This window comes from Nuphar pumila, chromosome 15, assembly GCF_984573655.1.
Source record: "Nuphar pumila chromosome 15, dmNupPumi1.hap1.1, whole genome shotgun sequence".
NCBI lineage: Eukaryota > Viridiplantae > Streptophyta > Magnoliopsida > Nymphaeales > Nymphaeaceae > Nuphar > Nuphar pumila.
Window position 1 is genome coordinate 29,957,790 of NC_143263.1, and position 22,134 is coordinate 29,979,923.

Sequence of the window (22,134 nt, forward strand, 5' to 3'; positions counted from 1 at the left end):
ACTAGGCCCTCCTCTGCGAGGGGATGATGTAGGGAGGGGGTTCGTTCCCTCTCTGCAAACCAGGTTCGAGACAGGGGGTTGACCTTCTGTAAGCCCCTGCCGAACCTTATTAGTGGCAGGGGCTTCGCCCTTGCCAAAAAGCCAAAGGCAGCAGGGGCAATGGCCCTGCCTGGCAAAGAAGACAGGAAGGCAAGGGGTGAAGGCCCTTGCTGGAAAAGCAGAGGCGGCAAGGGCTTTGCTCCTGCCTGTCCTGCAAAAATGAGGGTCGACAGGTCCTGCTTGCTGACAGTGAAGGAGAGGACGAAGCAGAGAGGAGTGGGGGAAGGAGGGGGCTCAGCTGACAGGCCGAGCCTAGACTTGGCCGCCGGACAGAAGGGAAACGAGGAGGGGCCGATCCCCTCCACTGTGAATCAGAGGCACACGGAGGGGCCGAGCCCCTCTTCTGCGAGCAGAGGGTGCAGGGAGGGGGGTGGGTTGCAGGAAAATAAGAACGTGGCAGGGGCGGAGCCCCCTACCTTGCTCTTTTTTTCCAGCAGGGGCTTCGGCCCCTACCGAAAAAAAAATGAGGCAGGGGGCTTCGCCACCTGCCGAAAAATAAGGAGGAAGGGGGAGCCCCCCGCCGGACGAAGAGGAGAGAGTGGGAATGAGGGGGCATACCTGTTGACGGAGGAAAGGGGGAGACAGTGGCTGGCATCGCCTGTGGTTACCGTTGCCGAAGTCCGGATCGCCGACGTGAGTGTAGGAGGAAGCTGCAGGTGCTGGGGGGGGGAGGCAAAATCGACAAGGTAAGCCCCTCCCCCTATCATAAACCCCTTTTAGGGTTTGGCCCCAACGATACAAATGAAGTTTGGATTTGGGTCGGGTCCAGATTTGGACCCGACCCGAATCCAAAACGTATTTCACAACAGACATTTATAGACTCAGTCAAAGTTGACCGAGTCTATAAAGTGGATGGACTCGGCCCAGGTGCGTTGATTGAGTTCGACACCTATTGACCGAGTCCGGCCCGTGTCCGAAGCCGCACCCGTGTCGAGGCGTGTCGACGCGGGTGCGTCGCCTCCCTAGCCGAGTCCGTGTGACTTAGGTTGCCGTTTAAGATGTAGAACTTAGGCGTCAAGAAATGGAAATAGAACAATTTTTTCAATTCTTGTATGGACTTCGTCCCAAGTTTGAACAAGTTAGATCTTCTCTTCTCCATAGATCTAAACTTCTTCCTTTAGAGGATGCAATTGCCGAAGAATGCTAAGAAAAAACTCCTCTTGGTATGATTAAAGGAGGAAATGAAGTGTTGGCAGTATCTAAGCCCGTCAACCATGTAAAGTTTTACAAGCCTCCACATTTTGGGAGACAAAATAACTATATTGTTAATAATAACTATAATGGGGGTAGAAAAGTCATTTGTCACTATTATAATGAGTTAGGACACATAAGGCCTACTTGTCCCAAGCTCAATGATACCTCCAAATATAAGGCAGTTTCCATTGAAGAATTCACACCAAAGATGGAAGAATTAATTAAAAGCGCAGACTCTAAAGACTCATTCTCTTTTTCTTAACTATCGGAGGCACTTCAACAATTACTCAAATCCTCATCAACTTTGAGTGCCACTAGAGTTTCATCCTCTCCTCTAGGTATGTGCTCTTGGATTCTTGATTCAGGAGTTTCCTTTCATATGACACCACATGAGAATGTTCTATCCGATATATGTACTAATTCAAAATTATCTCGTGTTTCTATCGTTGATAGTACATCTTTGCAAGTCAAAAGTATTGGAACGTTAGAGTCTAAAAATTCTCAAAATTTTTGTGTTCCAAAAGTTAGGGTGGTTCCAAAATTGAATTTAAATCGTCTTTCAGTTTCTCAAATCTTTGAATATAGATGTGAAATCTCCTTCTCATCTAAGAATTGCATCGTGCAGGATATCTGGTCTGGGAAGCAGATTGGGCAAGGGCATAGGAGGGGTGATCTCTATTTCATGGATTCTTTAAATCTTTTAATTTTTTTTTGTAATTATGTTCAAGATAAAAACATTGAAACTTGACATAAAAGACTTGAACGCCTAAGCTATTCAAAGATGTCCCTCTTCCCTTTTGGGGAAAAATTTTGTAATAAAAATGGTCATTTGCAAAGATTGTATTATTGAAAGGATGAAATCTACTCTATTTTCTAATAAAACCTTTGTTTCTAAAAATCTTTTTGAGTTAGTGCATTCAAATGTATGAGGACCTTCTCATGTCATACAAAAGAGGCTACTCATATTATGTTACATTTATTGATGATTTTACTAGATATGTGTGGGTTTACTTCCTCAATTTCCAGTTCGATGTATTTTCTTTTAAAGAATTTCATATGATTATCAAAAATCAATTTCAAAGCAATATTTTCATTCTTAGATCCAACTCGGGTGATGAATACTTGTCCAATGAATTTCAAAATTATTTAAAACAAAATGAAATTTGTCATAAACAATCTTGGTCTAGAACTCCTCATTAAAATGGGATAGGTGAAAGAAAACATATGTATATTATGGAAACCGTTAGGACCCTACTTATTTCTAAAGACATTCCAAAGAGTTTTTGTGTTAAGGTCGTTCTACAACAACAACAACTACGCCTTCATCCCAAAACAATTGGGGTCGGCGATATGAACCAAAAAAGAAAATCATTCTGGGTCTTCCACATGAATCCTTCTCCTCCAATCATTTCTATCCAATGCCATGTCTTCGGTGAGGTTCAAAGCATTCATGTCCTTTCTTATCACCTCCATCCATGTCTTCCTAGGCCTACCCTGACCTCTTTTAACTAATATATTTTTCCATTTCTCCATCCTTCTAACTGGAGCATCATTAGGCCTTCGCCGAATATGTCCAAACCACCGCAAACGATTCTCTCTCATCTTATTTTCAATGGGTGCAACGCCTATCTTCTTACGTATCTCCTTGTTCTGAATCTTATCTTTTATTGTATTTCCACACATCCATCTAAGCATACGCATCTCAGCTACACTCATTTTTTGAATATAATGTCTCTTGGCAGCCCAACATTCCGTACCATATGTTAAAATATAGTTTTGCGTATGGATCTGGATCCAGATCCATACGCATGGCATGTTAAATGACACATGCTAAATATTGCTTCATTAATGGCATCCTTGTAATATCTCTGATATTACAAGGATCATTGTATATCCTTTTTGTTTTATAAAGGCTAGGGCTTGGAGGTCGAGCCCTGATGTGCCGCCCCAGCCGATTCTGCAACTCCTCTCTCTCTCTCTCTATATATATATATATACTTTTCTTTGAAGCTGAACATACGAAATCTGATATGGTATCGGAGCACAGGGTTGCGAAATCCTGTTAGAGGCGTCTTCAGTGAGATCTGAGCCAGCCAACTGAAGAAACAGGGTTTTTCATTTTCTCGAGAAAGTTTTGTTCAGCGAGATCTGAGCCAGCCAACTGAAGAAACAGGTTTTGGCTCGTCATCCATCTTTTATTCTCCTCTCCAATCTTTCTTTCTCCTCTCCAATCTTTCTACCCAATCTGCTAGTTCTCGTTCCCCTTTTTATTCTCTCCGTGATATCCTTCTATGCCATTTTTTTTATCCTGCTAGTCTGCTACTCATAAACAGCCTGTTTGATTCTTAACGTGATATCCATCTCATCGTCTGCTACGCAAATTTTTTTTTTTTCGTTTATCAAGGACTGCAGTCACATTGCAGTCAACATTGCAAACTGTTCTCCTATCTGATTGCAGCCTGTTTGATTCAATTTTTGATTGTAGTCACCATCTTTATTCATCCTTTAATTGCAAACAGTTTGCAATCTCTTTGCTTCTATATTTTTTTTTCTCTCCTTTCCTTTATTGCTATTCTAGTGTTCCCTGTACAACGCCTATAGGCAGATTGTAACAGTTTGCAATCTCGATTCTGAATCCTGCAAAAAAAAAAAACTGAAGTTCTCCTGATTACCTGTTCGTTTCTTTCATTCGTTTTGTTTGCTTATTCATTATCCCATTGATATGGATTACTCATCGTCATCCGGTCCCTCTGCAAATTTCTTGAGTCAGCTCGTTACAGAAAAACTTACTCATTCTAATTTTTTGACTTGGAAGAGGCAAATCCTACCTTTTATACGGAGTCAGGATCTCGATAAACATTTGGATGGTTTAGTTCCTATACCACCACGGCTTATTTTGCAGGAAACCAAGGATGAGAAAGGTGACACAATTACCATTTCCATTAAGAATCCAGAGTATACAGTTTGGAGGAAGCGGGATCAGTCTTTAGTTGCTTATATTACGTCAACACTCTCTCAAGAAGTGTTGGTTACTATTTCAGATGATTGCACTGCGGCGGATCTGTGGAGTAAGCTGTCACAGACTTACTCTCAGATATCAGAATCCCGAGTTATGTTCTTAAAAAATGAATTTCAAAGTTTGAAGAAAGGCTCCATGACAGTCATGGAATACATAGGCCGCTTGAAGAGTATTACTGATCAATTGGCTGTCGTTGGAAGTGCTATTGCAGATAAAGATAAAGTTCAACAACTCCTCAATGGATTGAGTCCTGATTTTGACATGTTTACTATAGCTTTATCATGCCTTCCTCACTTGCCCACTTTTGATGACCTCCAAGCGAAACTTCTCCAGCATGAGATGATTATGAAGCAAAGGGCAGAAGGAAATGAATCAGCTCGTCCTCATTCAGTTTTGGCCATGGACACTTCTGTAGGTTTTGGACGATGGAATGGCGGGCATCAAGGAGGCAGAGGCTGCAGACGTTTTGGGCAGGGAGGACGTGGTATCTTGCCTATACCTAATCTTTCAGGGGGTTTTAACACAGGGAATCAGAGGAGAGTGCCCACTTGTTTCTTATGTAACAAAAGAGGACATGTGAAAGCTGATTGTTGGTTCAATCTACAGAATAGAGGAAAAATAAACAAAATTGAAAATAAATCCGCCACTGCTGTGGACACAAAAGGGCCATCCACAGATGTGCAACAACTTTTGTTATCAGCATTGTCACAGATGACGATCAAGCAAAATGAACAAGGCGAATGGTATGTTGATTCAGGTGCCGCCACGCATGTTACGGGTAATGCGGGTAAGTTATCTCACTTATTGCCTTATTTTGAAAAAGGTAGTATAGTTACGGGAGATGGAACTTATCACTCCATTAGTCATACTGGCAATGCACATATCCCTATGTCAAAGTCCTCACTTCACTTGTTCAATGTCCTTCTTGCTCCTAATATTAAAAAGAACATTGTTTCTGTAGCTAAACTTGTTGACGATATGAATTCTTCTGTCGAATTTACTCCCTCTTCTGTTTATGTTAAGGATCTACGAACGAAGGAGACGTTCGCTAAGGGGGAGCGACAAGGAAACATGTACGTCTTCAAGGAGATTCCTTCAGTGTCTTCGTCTTCAATCCCAATCCTCCAGTTGAAGTCGTCTAAGCATCCTTCAGTGTCTTCGCCTTCAGAGTCTTTGTTTTTCCCTTCATTAGAAGTTTTTAATTCATCTTATTGTAATAAGCCAGATATTTGGCATAGTCGTTTGGGACATTATAGTCGGGGTTTCGTTGAAAATCTTGTATCTGATGGTCTTCTTCCAGAGTCTAGTTTATGTTCATTTTTTGCTAATAATAATAAATGTTCTTCATGCGAACTCTGCAAAAGCCATGTTCTTCCTTTTCATATTATAAATAAAAAAGCTTCAAAGCCATTTGAGATTATTTGTTCCGATGTTTGGGGACCCGCACCTATTCCTTCTCTTTCTGGGAGTCGTTACTATGTTGTCTTTATTGATTCTTATTCCCGTTATACTTGGATATATTTCTTAAAACACAAGCATGAAGTTTTTCAAATATTTCGGGAATTCCATTCAATGGTCAAAACCAAGTTTGCTTGTGATATTGTGCATTTACAATGTGATGGTGGAGGAGAGTATTCATCGAACGAGTTTATTGCCTTTCTTCGGGATAAAGGAATAAGTCGACAGGTTTCTTGCCCTCATACTCCTCAACAAAATGGGGTTGCAGAGAGGAAACACAGGCATATTGTCGAGAGCGCGATGAGCATGTTACATGATAGCAATGTGCCCGTTAGTCTCTGGACAGAAATTTTTCACACATCTATTCATATCATAAATCGTCTTCCTATGACACTTTTGGATCGGAAATCTCCCTATTATACTTTATTTGTGCAACATCCCTCTTACGATGAACTGCGTGTTTTTGGTTGTGTATGTTATGTACATATTGATTCATCTCTGCGAAATAAGTTTCAGGACAAGGCTGTCAAGTGTAGATTTGTTGGGTATGCAGATGAATACAAAGGTTATCGATGCTATGACCCTAGTACAAAACGTATTAGGACCTCCAGAAATGTTGTTTTTGACGAACGAAATTTTCAGGTTAATGGCTCTGCAGCATTGCCACCTCGAGAATTAGAAGTATATGATCCATGGATGAGCGCCGATCTTTTTGCTAATACAGTAGAAACATGTCAGACAAATTGTCCTTCCTTCGGCTTGAGTAGGGAATTGAATGACTCACAGATGCATGTTGAATTATCTCCAGTTGTGCCACCCCCAGTAGAACGCTTCTCTGGACAGATATACACTAGACGGGACAAAAATACAGAGCCGAGGAATGTGGAAAGCATCGCCAATGATCCGGCTCAAAGGCCGTCACGCATTAAGCATCCTATTCAACGATGGGTGAGTTATGAGACCTTCTCCCTTGATTTCCAGTTGTTTATGTCTCAGCTCACAAAACAGGATGAACCCACTTGTTTTAATCAAGCTCTTCAATCCCGTCATTGGACTGAAGCTATGAATGAAGAAATGGAAGCTCTTCATGAATGCCAGACTTGGGAAATAGTCCCTCGGCCAGATGGAAAGAATGTAGTTGGCTCAAAATGGGTTTATAAAACAAAGTATAAGCCTGAAGGAAGTATTGACAGATATAAGGCGCGACTTGTTGCTCGAGGATTCACACAACAATATGGTGAAGACTACGATAAAACTTTTAGTCCGGTAGTCAAAATGGGTACTATTCGTGTCATCATATCCCTAGCAGTCGATCGAGGTTGGAGCCTTAGCCAGATGGATGTTAAAAATGCATTTTTGCATGGAACTTTAAAGGAAGAAGTGTATATGGAGCAACCTCCTGGTTATGCCGAGAAGGATCCTACTGCCTGGGTGTGCAAACTAAGGAAATCTCTGTATGGATTGAAACAGGCGTCCCATTCCTGGTTTGAAAGTTTCTCTATGCAAATTCAGAGTTATGGTTTTAGAAGATGCTCTCTAGATCACTCACTCTTTATTTACCAAAAGGCAGACATTGTTATACTTCTTCTTATATATGTTGATGACATTGTGATCACTGGGAGCTCAGATAATCATGTGCAAGTCGTGAAGCAGTTTTTAATGAAAACTTTCAAGATGAAAGATTTAGGGGAGTTGAGGTATTTTCTTGGTGTGGAAGTTGACAGACAACAAGACACATTGACACTCATGCAACAAAAATACACTCTTGACCTTCTGGAAAGAGCCGGGATGACGAATTGCAAACCAGTCAGTACTCCTAGTGTATTGCATCAAAGGCTGAGCTCTGAAGATGGTCATCTTTGTGTGAACCCTACAACGTATAGAAGCCTCGTGGGGATGTTACAGTACTTGACCTTCACCAGACCTGATATAGTGTATGCTGTCAATCAGGTATCCCAGTTTATGCATGCTCCAACGGAGGGTCATATGGAAGCTGTGAAGCGCATTCTACGCTATTTAAAAGGAACTATAGGAGACGAACTTGTTTATCGCAAGAACGATAATCTGCATAAAGGACATGAACTCATCACTTATACAGACGCAGATTGGGCAGGGGATCCAGATGAGAGACGATCTGTCTCTGGATATTGTGTATATATTGGATACAATTTAGTGTCCTGGAGCAGCAGAAAACAAAAGGCAGTGGCACGATCGAGTACAGAGGCTGAATACAGATCGATGGCTGCAGGCACGGCAGAAGCCACATGGATTAGACACTTATTGAGTGACCTTGGGGAGACAATTATTGGATCATTTCTTTTATGTGACAATCAAAGCGCAATAAACATTGCATGTAATCCTATCCAGCATAGCAGAACGAAGCACATTGAGATTGATCAACATTTCATACGGTAGAAAGTCGAGATGAAGGAGATAGAACTACGCCATGTTCGAACAGAAGATCAAGTGGCAGACCTGTTTACCAAGGGGTTAACAGGACGTCAATTTTGGCTATTGAAGAGCAAGTTATACATGCTCCAAAATCACGTACAACTTGAGGGAGGGTGTTAAAATATAGTTTTGCGTATGGATCTGGATCCAGATCCATACGCATGGCATGTTAAATGACACATGCTAAATATTGCTTCATTAATGGCATCCTTGTAATATCTCTGATATTACAAGGATCATTGTATATCCTTTTTGTTTTATAAAGGCTAGGGCTTGGAGGTCGAGCCCTGATGTGCCGCCCCAGCCGATTCTGCAACTCCTCTCTCTCTCTCTCTATACTTTTCTGTGAAGCTGAACATACGAAATCTGATACCATATAGTAAAGCGGGCCTAATAGTCGTCCTATAAAACTTTTCCTTCAACCGCAATGGCATTCTACGATCGCACAACACTCTAGTTGCACTTTTTCATTTCATCCATCCAACCTTTATCTTATGATTTACATCTCCATCAATTTCTCCATACTTTTGAATGATAGATCCCAAATATTTGAAACAATCATTCACCGGTATTTCTTGCTCACCAAGCTTCACTACACTCCCATCACTACTTCGTTGCTTACTAAACCGACATTCCATATATTTTGTCTTATTCTTACTCAACTTAAAACCTCTAGCTTTCAATGTCTGTCTTCATAATTCTAACTTAGCATTAACCCCAGTTCTAGACTCATCAATCAAAACAATATCATCAACAAACAACATACACCACGGCACATTTTCTTGAATTGATCTCGTAAGCTCATCCATCACTATAGCAAATAGGAAAGAGCTTAAAGCAGATCCTTGATGTAACCCAACCGTTATAGGAAAATTGGTTGTCACACTTTCACAAGTGCGGACATTGGTTACTACTCCTTCATACATATCTTTAATTATACTAATGTACTTGAGAGAAACATCTTTCTTCATCATTGTCCACCAGAGAACGTCCCTAGGTACTCTATCATATGCCTTCTCCAAATCAATAAAAACCATATGCAAATCTTTGTTCCTCTCTCTATATCTCTCAATAAGTTGTCTAAGAAGATGTATAGCTTCCATAGTTGATCTTTCAGGCATAAAACCAAATTGATTCTCCGATATCATGACAACCTTCCTCAACCTAGACTCAATCACCCTCTCCCAAAGTTTCATAGTATGACTCATGAGTTTTATACCACGATAGTTTGTGCAATTTTGTATATCACCCTTATTCTTATATAGAGACACCAAAGTACTCTTCATCCACTCATTAGGCATCTTATTTGTCCGCCAAATCTTGTTAAAAAGATTTGTCAACCATTCTAAACCTTTCTCTCCCAAGCATTTTCAAGCCTCGATAGGAATACCATCTGGGCCAACTGCCCTTCTTGCTTTCATTAAGGTCGTTTTTGTTAAAATATATACTCAAAAACATTATTGTAAGTATAAATATATATACTTATATACATAGAGATACATATACATATATTATATGTATACGTATCTCTATATATAAGTATATATATTTATATATTTTTCCGTTTTTCTCTTTTACTCAAAAAGGGTATTTCTGTCTTTTTACATTTTGCGCATATTCCATTTGGAATATGCTGTATTTCTTCTTTTATTTTTTTGTAATTATTTATCTTTTTTATTTTTCCTTTTTGCATAACAAAAAGGTGCATTGGGGGTCCCCCCAATAGAGTCGTTGCCCCCCCTCCCCCCCCCCCCCAACGGTCACATTTGTGACCGTTGGGGGCTCCCCAACGACTCCTTTGGGGAGCCCCCTCTTGCACCCCTTTCCTCTTGTATAAATAGGGGTGTTCCCTCTTGTTGTAAAATAAGCTTGAGAGTCTCAAGCATTTGCTTCCATTTTATGAAATACATGCATTATTGCATGTTTATTATTTATACGCTTTTTGCCTATTTTGTTCAAGTGTTATGAGAGTGCTTTCGTGCACTTCTTTTATAAAGTATTTATGCTTGTATGTGTATTGTCTCTTCGTAGACAATTTCACATGGTATCAGAGCACGGTTGGTGACTAAGGATCGTGGGATTCTCTTTTTTTCGAGTGCCTCAAAAATCGTGCCTTCGGATCCTTAGAAATTGAAGTGGTGGATCTTGCTTCTCAAATATTTTAGAAGGATCTTGTGCAAGCTAGAAGTTGAAGCATTGTGTTGGTATGCCCTCTTCTCCTTTTCTTTACTCCTTAATGGGTGAAAAAGAGTCTCACTTCGCTCTTGGCTTCAAGTTGAATGGGTCTAACTATCATATTTTGGCCGGGAACATGGAGGCTCACATAAAAGGTAAAGGATTATGGGGTTATGTGCAAGGCATAATTCCGGAACCGGAACCCAAAATAACCGTGTTTGACGAAAGTGAAATCAAGATTCTTGAGGGAGAGGAAATGATCAAAGCTCTTGAAGAATACTTCAAGAAGCACGACGAATGGGAAATGAAGAACTTTAAGATTCTTTCTTGGTTCTTCGCATCCGTCGAAACAGAGATTAATGCCAACATTATCAAGTTCAAAAAAGCATCGGAAGCTTGGCATTATCTCGAGAAAATGTATACATCAAGAGATCTATCCCATAAGTATTACCTTTAAAAGAAGGCCCTCTCCCTTACTCAAGGTGAAATGTCTATTAGGGAATATTTTGCCGACCTTTCCTCCATTTGGGATGAGCTTTTCCTGCTTGAACCAAAATGGAGTGGAGAGGCAATTGAACTCCGCCACAAGCAACTTGAAGAAGATCAGTTCTTCAATTTTTTGAATGGGTTAAGACCGGAATTTTAGCAAATAAGGTCGTCACTTCTATCCTCATTTACTCCTTCTCTTGAAGATGTTCTCACCAAATTAAGTGGTGAGGAGACTCGTATGAGTTTATGTAAACAAGGACGAAATGTTCTTGCGGTTCCTTGTAATTATGAAGAAAACAATGAGGTCAATGCCGTATCAAGACCTGGAAATAATGTAAAAACCTATCGTCCTCCTCTTTTCAAATCACAAAATCAAGGAGGAGATGGTGGACAAAGAGGAAAGAGGGACTGTAGCAAGATTATTTATCATTTTTGTAAAGAACCGGGGCATATCAAGCCCATATGTCCCAAATGGAAGAAGCTTCTCACCATGGCTACCACCAGTGTATACCACAAAAGGAAGATGCATCATCAAGTGGGTCACTCTCTTTAAATCAAATAGTGGAAGCCCTTCAACCTCTTCTCAAGGGAGCTACATCCGGTGCCGCCGTGTCTACTTCTTCCATCCCAGGTAAAGTCTCTTGGCTTTTGGACTCAGGTGCATCTTTTCATATGTCCCCAAACATGTTTTCACTTTCCGATTACTCAAAAAATGTTTCTCCATCCTTTGTTTCCACTGCGGATGAAACCTCTCTTGAAATTAAAGGAATAGGTAATTTTGAAACTCAAAATTTTTTCATTCCAAAAATTAGATTTATACCTAAACTAAACTTAAACCTTCTCTCTGTTTCTCAACTCTCGGACCATGGTCGCGATATTAAATTTTTATGTGATAAATGTTTAATACAGGATCGCCGGTCAGGGAAATTGATTGGGGAAGGCTTTAGAAAAGGAGACCTATACTATATGGAATCTCTCCAAGTTCCAAAATCTTTTTGTAATGTTGCCCGGAACAAAGACATAAATATGTGGCACAAGCGACTTGGTCATCCTAATATAACCAAGTTATCTTATTTACATTTTGCGAAGGATCTATGTAAAAGTTCTTTTTCTTGTAATGATTGTATTCTCGGAAAAATGCGAAGTTTACCTTTTGAGCAAAGAACTATGTTCTCATCTAAAACCTTCGAAATTGTTCATTCCAATGTTTGGGGACCCGCACCTGTTGTTTCAAAAGGAGTCTTTTCTTATTATGTTATTTTTGTGGATGATTTCTCCAGATATTCATGGATCTATTTTCTTAAGTCCAAACATGAAGTTTTTACGTGTTTTAAAACCTTCCATTCAATGATCAAGAATCAATTCAACAGTAATATAAAGATTTTTAGAAGTGATTCTGGAGGAGAATATCTCTCCAACCAATTTAAAGTATATCTTGAAGATCACAAAATTATTCACCAAAGGTCTTGTCCTAAAACCCCTCAACAGAATGGGTTGGCCGAAAGAAAACACAGGCACATCATTGAGACCACTAGGACACTTCTTATTTCCCAAAACATTCCTAAATTTTTTTGGGCTGAAGCAGCTCTTGCTTCTGTTTATCTGATAAATCGTTTACCATCTAGGATATTAGGGAAAACATCTCCCTTTGAGATCTTATATAAGCTTGAACCTGATTATAATAGGTTACGAGTTTTTGGGTGCAAATGCTTTATACTTACGGATAAAAATGACAAGCTCTCTCCCAAAGCTATCCCCTACGCCTTTCTTGGGTATTCCGAAACTCAAAAAAGGTTTCGTTGCTATGATCTTCGAGATGATAAGTTATATGTTTCTAGAAATGTAACGTTTTTAGAAAATGAAAGTGGATTTAAAAAAAAATGTTTCTCAACAAGAAAATTTTGACTACTCATTCCTTTTTGACTTATTGACTAGTAATGATGATATATCTAGTGATGATGATGTATCATCAAACCATGATGAGGAAAATGATGGTGATGTTGAAGAACATAACCCTCTCAATGAACAAGAAAACCAGATTTCAAATGACCCCATAACCTACTCACGTAGAAACCAAGACACCTTTAGAAGTGCCATTGACCAATATAGTGAGCTTGTTCCTGCTCTCGATCACCGAAGATCTGAGAGGAATAGGAGACCTCCAACTCGTTTTGTCTCTTTTGATTCCTTTTCACCCCGGTATAGGGCTTGTCTTAGTGCCATTCACTCTTACTTTGAGCCAAGGAATTTTGAAGAAGCTAAAAAATGTATAGAATGGCAAGAAGCCATGCAAAATGAACTTAATGCTCTTAAAATGGCTGAAACTTGGGATTTCCAAACTCTACTCATAGGAAAGAAAACTATAGGTTGTCGATGGGTTTTTAAGGTTAAAACTAAGAGCGACGGATCCCTGGAAAGGTATAAAGCTCGCTTAGTTGCAAAAGGGTATGGGCAGGAGTATAGGATTGATTATGAAAAAACTTTTGCTCCTGTAGCCCGAATGGTTATAGTTAGATGTCTTATTACTATTGCATCTATTAAAAATTGAAACATTTTTCAAATGGATGTAAAAAATGCTTTTTTAAATGGTGATCTTAACGAAGAGGTGTATATGGATGCTCCACCAGGCATGAAGATTCCTAAAGATAAAGTTCTTCGTCTTCGAAAGACCCTCTATAGCTTGAAACAGGCTCCCAAAGCCTGGTATGACAGATTTACCAGTGTAATGCTGGAAAATGGTTTCTCCTCGTGTTATTATCATTCTGAATGTGACTAAGTTGGCTACTGCCATATTTCTTCTGCTTTTGGTGTGTTTCACTGTTATAGGTACTTGGTTTTTTTTTTCACTGATAAATGATACCCTCCTTAAGCCTCTACTTCTTCAATATGGTTCTGATCCTCAAAAATTGTTTGTGGGAGGATTCTCTTTTGGTTTGATTCTGGATGCAAGCAACCTTGTGCCTTTTTTTTCTGTCTACTTAAAAAAAAGCACATGCTTTATGTTATATATTGATGTAAATTCTGGATTTTCTAGAGCTCTAGTGGAGAACAATGAAGAATTAAGATAGGGTCTAGCTTAAATGTAGTATTTTCAGCACATACCAACTCCAAATGTGCTTGGTTCATGATGTGGCATGACTCAGACTCAGGGCACAAAAAATTGTTATTTAGCTTCTGTAAGTGTAAGTTTTAGTGGTCTGATTTGGGATATAACAACCTGACATGACTTGGTAACATATCAATCTGCATTTTTAAATAGGACTTAAAACATATATGTGGTGAATGAATTTATTGTTGAGACTCCTGGGTATAATTATTTTATGCTAAGATTAGTTGCTGAGTGGTTATCAACTTATCATTTTATTATGTTTTCCACTACTGGTTCTATTGCCAAACTGTTTTACTTTCTCAGCTTGGGGTATTTGAAATGTCTCAATGTGGTCTACAAGCTGTTTCAAATCCAAGTGAGATCTTCTTAAGTGAGAACAATTGTGATTCAGAAGTTTTAGCTGGTCTAGCTGTCTCTGTTATTATTGATGGATCTCGGATATTTTTGCTGGAGATTCAGGTACTTTCTGACATGCCTTTATCAATGTTCTGTTTTTCGGTTTGGATATTTTCATGTGAATGATTCTCGCAAGTTGGTTTCCATCTACAATTTGAGTAATTCTCTTCTACAATTTGAGCCTTTTAAGAATATTATCATCTAATGCATTTTATGGATGTATATTTATTTTATGAAGCGAGTTCCTTCTAATTATGATTTCTACACTTTCGAGGGTTTTCATCTTATGATTCCATTTGGCCATGCACGTGGTCTACAGATTAGAATTGCAGAACTATGGATTCACTTTATCTCTTGATTTTGTTTGATCATGCATGTGACCATGGATTATAATTGCAAAACTTTGGATTCATTTGTTTATTTATACTCAAAGCATAAAAAATGTTGTGCCTATGGTTAGGGGTGGATGTTGGTTAGGACCTAATAATTATGAGAATTGCTTCCTTTATGTACCAATGGAAGAAGTTTGTGAGAAAGAGGAGAAAAAAGTGGAAGAGTTGACTATGGTATTAGAAAGAAAACCTTTTCAGAGTATGTCCCATAGGGGGCCTCATAGTCTTATAGTTGAATCTTTTCTTTGGTTCCCAAGTAAAGTCAAAACTGGAATTACATTTTTCCATACATTAGCTCACCTTTGCCTCTTCTCAATCGTGTCGTAATTCTATATTTCTCTATACAGCCTATCCTAAACCCAAAGCAATATTGAATACAACTAAGCTTTTGCCTAAGTTGCAACAAATAACAGTGAATATTACAATTTTCCCATGAGAGATGACAGAAAATGAAATGACTAAAATACCTCCAGTGTAAAATAACCAAATATCCCTGCATGTTATCTCTTATAGCTCTCCTCAAAGCGAACATGGCCCAATACCATCAAGCGTTTGTCTTTTATCATAGAATTGTGAGCATAGGTAATGAACTTTGTCATGATATCTGCAATTTGTAATTCTGTGCCAATGGATTGTGGTTCAAACTTTTTTGGAAAAGGTAAAGTATGACTCTTACATATCTGGCAGCTTTTACATAAATGACTTGGAGAGTTTAATTTGTTGACATGAGATTTACCAGGCAATATGAGTTTCCCAAGCTTGCCAAAGCTGCAACGACCCAAACACATGGCAAACATCATATGACCCTTTGCTTAAAGTAGAAGAGATATTGGGGTCAAACCAGAGTTAACGGAAGCGCCTATGCTTGAGGGGAAACGCGCTTCCCCGATACACGTTTCGGAAGCGCGAAACGCGACGCTTCTGAAACGCACGGGGAAGCGCACTTAAGTATTAGGAAGCGCATACCCCTTTAAAGGGGTACACGTACCCCTTTAAAGGACAACGTACCCCGCATACCCCTTTGAAGGGGTACGAGTTACCTTTATTACTATTTTGCCTTTTTTTAAAAAGAGAGTTTTTTTACTAAGGGCAAAATTGGAATTTTAAAAAACTCATGAAAAAAACATAAAAGAGAGGCTTTAGGGTTTTTTTTTTTCACGCCTCTTCCGAGTCTCTCTCTTCCTCTCTCTCTCAGGATTTTGGCCACCGACCGACGACCTTCAGAACTTTTGGCGACCTTTTTCGACGTCCGACGACCGCAACCGATTGACGATGGGGATATTCAGGTACTCGTATTCATTTCCCCTCCATCTCTTCTCTCATCTCTTCTCTCCATCTCCCACGATTCTGATTTTTCCCCTTCCCCCCTTATGTTCAGGTACGCTCTCCTCTCACTCTCTCCATCTCTTCTCTCACGCTCATCGCACGACTGCAACCCTTCACAAGCCAAGCATGGCTACTCTCGCTCAGACTCTTCAGAGTTTTATTTTCTTTTGTTTTTTTTAAGGCAAGCTGGGGTTATGCAGTCGCAAACCCTAATCATCTCTTAAGCCCCACGAGGCAGAGGGATTCCAAGCTTTCAACTTGGCACGAGACCCGTTTACCACATGAGATATGATATGGGATTAAGTTAGAGTATCCCTGTGACATGTTTTACACTCTTTGTCGGTTCTGCAGATTTGCTTATTCATGTGCATGTTGTTGGTAACAATTTATTCTATCTATGTTTATCATTATTTATTGGGTTGCTTGTAGCTTACCGTTGCCTTGTCACCGTAACCTTGATCTTTTGAAAACGGAAAGCTTATCAGTTTTATTTTCTGAAAGTTTTGGTCCTTGGAGATCCGATTCTCTACCTAGGGTTTGGGACATCATTGCCTAACTTTTATTTCGGTTCACTTTCTGGAAATCTGAGATTTGTGTGGCTACTCAGAGGGTGTTAAGGTTGGGAAATAAGGTCATTTAATGAGTTTAGACCTGATTCGACCCATCCAAATTGTTTGCCCCAAATGGTGGGCCCATATTTTGCGTTGATGAAGAGTTTTCGAGTGATATAGGGCTGGTGTCTGACCTGTGTGGTGTGAGGTTCAGCTCGTGAGTAGAGGTTTGATTCCTTCATTCTCTCTAGAAAGTACATTTAGGGAACAGAGGATTGTTAGAGACTATTTGTTTCATTTTCCTGTTGCAATAACATGATGGTCTTTATCTTTTGTGTTATCAATATGATGACCATTTATATTCTTATTTGAGTCCCATGAATGAACAATATATTGGTTGAGAAACATTTCACATTTTGTGGTTTAACTGAGTTTATTTGGTAGTCTTTTTTAGGAATAAGGGTTAATGCAGTATTTTTTTATCATTCTTGTAGGTTTTAACTTTTAAGTCATTTTGACGATTGCTTGAATCCTGATTAGATTGACTGGATCACTTTTATTATTCTTTTACTGTTGGATATATATGGATTATTGATTTATTGTTTTCAATTTCAAAGTCAATGAAAAACATGTTCTGCCTCCACAAGTTGTCTTATGGTTTCATTATGGTGTTTGATCTTGCCAGACTTCCATTCTCTCCTTGATCTCTTGAAGTGACTGTGCTTTATGTGAATTCTGAACTTACATGTTGATCAAGTGAACCAAGCGTGATAAAAGAAACAAAACAAAAGAGATACTTATAAGTATAAATTAATATATAAAAATTATATTATAGGAAAATTCTTGAATTCATATTATAAAAACATATTATACAAATTGTATACCAAGCATGATTGAGCTTATCATCCTTATTAAGTATGAATTCTTTGATATACCGAGCGTGGGCACACCGAGGCTCGACTCATTTACTCTATCAGAAGAGTGGGGCAACTAGTATGCTGCAGCTAGTTGTTTAAAATTTTAAATAAATATCATTATTGCTAGTAACAGTCGGCCAATATAAATTTTGTTTTTCTTCGTTGTTATGTTATCTTTCTTTAGCATGTTTTCATAAATGCAAACTTTTGAAAGAACTTCCTTTTTTTTTAAAATTTTGTCTGCTTTATCATAGTATATTATAGAATCATAGATCTTTTACCTCCTTAAATGATGTTTATTTATTTGTTTTAGTAATTGGTAAATTATGAGTAATGATTTGTGTTCTTCACTCTCCATCCTTTACTGTTAATAATAGTTTTCTTAAAGTGTTTTAAGTTGATTCTTATACTTTTATGATGTAGATATATTTGCATGTTCTTTGCTTCATTAATGACCATCCCAAGCTATGATCACGATAATTCTGATGACGATGACGATTCTTTGTACATGTTGGAGCATGAATCATCTAGTGGTGTTGGGAAGGGCAAGAAGAGGTCTTCTGCTTGTCCATATCAGTTTGAGGATAGAAACGGAAATTGTTTTGATGAGGAAGATGAAGAATATGACTTGGATGACCACTATTCTGAAGATGACCAAGATGATGAACCACCTAGCATGTATAAAACAACAGTGCTATGGCGTCATGTATTGAAACAAAAGAAGAGTGGGCAAGGAAAGCAAGGTGGAACCCAAGTTTTTATGTGCAGGCACTGCAAAAATATTTATCATGGGTCATATACTTGAGTTTTTGCATATCTCATGGGATCTCCAAAGGGACAAAGTGTTGGGATTGCCTTTTGAGCTGTAGTTGCAAAAAATGTAGAATTGACAAAAAAAATTAAGAGGCAAGTTCGCCGAGTGGAGGTTTCATCAAGTGCATTTGAGTTGAGGAGATCAAGAATTGATACTCCGAAGAAGCCTATTAGTATGACTACATCATCTAGTGGAAGCCGAAAAATAATTGATATTCGTGATACCTTTAAAAAGGTAGAAAGAGATGATGTAGATCACAAAATTATCAGATTTTTGTGTGCAAATGGCATACCTTTCAATGTGCTTCGATCACCATATTGGGAAGAGATGATATATGCAGTTAGTAAATTGCCCGGATATAAACCTTCATCATATGAAAAAGCGCGAACAACGTTGCTTGACAGTGAGAAAGAGTGTGTTCACAGGGAGTTAAATGAATTTCGAGAAAAGTTTAAGGAGTTTGGAATTTCCATTGTCTCAGTCGGTTGGACAAATATCGAGAACAAACACTTGATAAATATACTTGCCTCAAACTGTTTTGGCTCGATGTTCTTATATACAAGCGATTTTTCTAATGTGCAACAGTCAGTTGCAAACATTGCCGAGTTTTTGAAGACGGGATTTAAACTTGTGGGGCCTTCTAATGTAGTGTAAGTGATTACAGACAATGCAACAAATTGCAAGTTAGCAGGTGAAGAATTAAAACAAACGTATACGTATATTTTTTGGTCACCTTGTGTTGTGCACACACTTAATTTGATCTTCAAGGATTTGACACATGAGTTTCATTGGTTGGGAGAAACATATTTGCAGAGTAAAGAAATTGTGAAGTATATCACAAATCATTCAAAAGCACTAGCAATTTTTAGAAGCAATGAAAAATTAGAATTAATAAAGATTGCAAAAACAAGGTTTGCTTCACATTATATTACTTTGAAACGCTTGCTTGATGTGAGGGAGAGCTTAAGGCTCACAGTAATTTCAGATAGATGGAGCGATTGGAAGCAATCATGCACGGATGAAACTATGAAAAAAAGGATTGTTACAATAAAAAGAACTGTTCTTGATGAAGAATATTGGGATTCTGTACGTTTAACATTATTGATTATGAAACTCATTTATAAGATGATTAAATTTTGTGATTAGGAAGGCCCTATAATTGGTGAAGTGTATGAAGGCATGGATAACATGTTGGGAGAAATCAAAGACAATCTAAAAGGATAACCAAATTTATATGAAAAGATTTATAAGATTGTCTCAAATAGATGGGATAGAATGAATGTGCCTCTCCATAGTCTAGCCCACATGCTTACTCCAAAATATTACGAGTCGGAGTATCTCAAAATCCCAGCAGCAGGAGGGGTCAAACGAGTTTCTCCTGGTAAAATTTTTATTCTGTTTATTTAATAGAGTTTAAAGTTTAATGATTTAATTATTTTATTATTTCATTTGCATTTTCTTGTTATAGTTACTAAATTTTTTTTTTTTTTTGCAGAAAAGGATTATGATATCTTAGACTGTGCAATGCTCACGCTTGAAGTCATATCTTCTGGAAATGAAGAGCTATCTACACTTTATAGGTCACAACTTGTGGCTTTTGCATCAAGAAGTGGAAGATTTAGTCGAAATGCAACAAAAATAGATGCACTGAATCCTATAATGTCGGTGCTTAATTGGTGGCGTTTTTATGGTGGTGATACACCTGAGTTGAGAGCATTAGCCATTAAGGTTTTATCTCAACCTATTAGCACATCTTCTGTAGAAAGAGTATGGAGCACCTATAGTTACATTCACAATGTTAAAAGAAATAGGCTTAATGAAGATCGTGCTGATACCTTAGTGTATATTCATTCCAATCTTCGATTGATTGACAAGTATAATTAAACTGTGTTATACTTTTGTTTTGGTATTTTTTTCTATCATTGATTGTTTATTAGCATTCATATTTTATATTCTTGTTATAAAAGGTGCAACAATCGCTACAAAGAAGGGCCTAGTCGAAAATGGGATATCAATCCAGAACTTCCTATTGTAGAAGAAAATACGTTGAGATTAGAGGATATGCGATGGAGAGATTTGGATGATAGTGCACAACAATCAAGCACTATTTCCAAATCCAAACATTAAGATGCACAACCAAGAGCTCCATTACCTCCAATAATCATACGTACAAATGAAGTTGAAGATGATACAAATCAATCCAACAGAGCCAGTAGAACTACAAATATACAAGAGCGACCATCAGTTCCTCAAGGTCGGATTGATCGCTTCTTTAGCAGGAGACCTAGACAATGTATGTTGATATTGTGTTTTTTATATTTTAAATTATGGTTTTTGAATATTTTAATTTTTTAACGTATTCATTATAGGAAATGAAGGAAGGAGCAAAAGACATGGTCGTGGAGGACAAGAAGCATGTGATGATGCAGAAAATTCACGATCTATTACTGACTTGAAGGGGAAGAGAAAGATGACAGATTAATGAACTTTTGAATTATTAAATTTTTTTTGATGATATAGTTGGAGTAGTCCAATTTAAAAACTTTTATGTTACTTTTTTGTCATGGTCTTGTAATATTTTTTTGGTATACTTTTATTTTGAATCTTGCATGATGAAGTGAAGTATTGAACTATGTTAATTTTAAGGTTAGAGTTTAGAACTTTGTAGCTTATAATTTACAATTTAGAAATTTATAGCTTAAAAATTTAACCATATCCCTATATAATCTTTGAGTTTATTGATTTCTCATTTTCTATGTTGCTGAGATGACAAGATTTACCACAATCACAACATCAAATAAAAAGTCATTTTGATTCTTTCTTTGGAAAAAGACACGCTTTTTAATCAGATTTATTTGTTTTCTTAATGCATTATTTAGTGCTTGCATGCATTTGTTAAATGGTTGCAACACGAATGTGAATTATGAGTTTCTCTTGATGTATAATTTTTTAAATGCTTGACAGTTGCAATATGATGCATTTGTTAGATAATTATAATTTATATTATTTATTGTCTTAGATACATGTTTTCTTTTGTCAATGATGACATAATTCTTATTTTTTGATAAAATAAAAATATATAATTACATTTTTGCTTCCCTTTCAATTCTTATTCGCTTCTCACTCAAATCCTATGTCGCTTTCTTCGTCGCTTCTTAGGTCGCTTCCGGTTCGCTCCCTAAGTCGCTTTCGAGATGCTTCCTAGGTCGCTTTCGAGACGCTTCTTAGGTCGCTTCCGGTTCGCTTTCTAGGTCACTTCCAAGACGCTTCCTAGGTCGCTTCCGAGACGCTTCCCGGTTTGCTCCTAAGTTGTCCCACGCTTCCCGCTTCCTAAAATTTTAGAAGTGCCTCGCTTCCCACTTTCGCTTCCCGCTCCCGCTTCCTCGACTGGCAACTCTGGGTCAAACACATGACTAGAACTAAGATGCTGATCTGGGGCCTCATTCATCATATAAAGATTCCCATGCCAAGAGCCTTCATTGTACATCCTTTTTTGTGAGGATACGACACGAGAACAATAGGCAAGGTGACATAAGATTGGATTTGATCAATAAGTTGTGATATGGAAATGAGATTGTATTTACTAGTGGAATTCGCACGCTATGCACGTGAGTGTAGAAAACATACCTATATTGTGTATAACAACAAAAGATTTTTGGTTCATTTTGTCTATAGGTAAGCATGTAAGCATTAGGTAATACATGCCAATTTGATAAGTATTACAATCATGAGAGTTTTTCAATA

General features: G+C 38.1%; 1 protein-coding gene across 2 annotated transcripts in view; it reads left to right on the top strand.

Annotated features, from left to right (window-relative positions):
• LOC149814982 (DNA repair protein RadA-like protein) overlaps positions 1-22,134 on the top strand; it is a 142,837-nt gene that overhangs the window by 38,827 nt on the left and 81,876 nt on the right. For both annotated transcript variants that reach the window (XM_089989726.1, XM_089989727.1), the window contains exon 10: positions 14,298-14,453. In XM_089989726.1, coding sequence (XP_089845852.1) covers positions 14,298-14,453 — 156 coding nt within the window. The remainder of the gene's footprint in view (positions 1-14,297; positions 14,454-22,134) is intronic.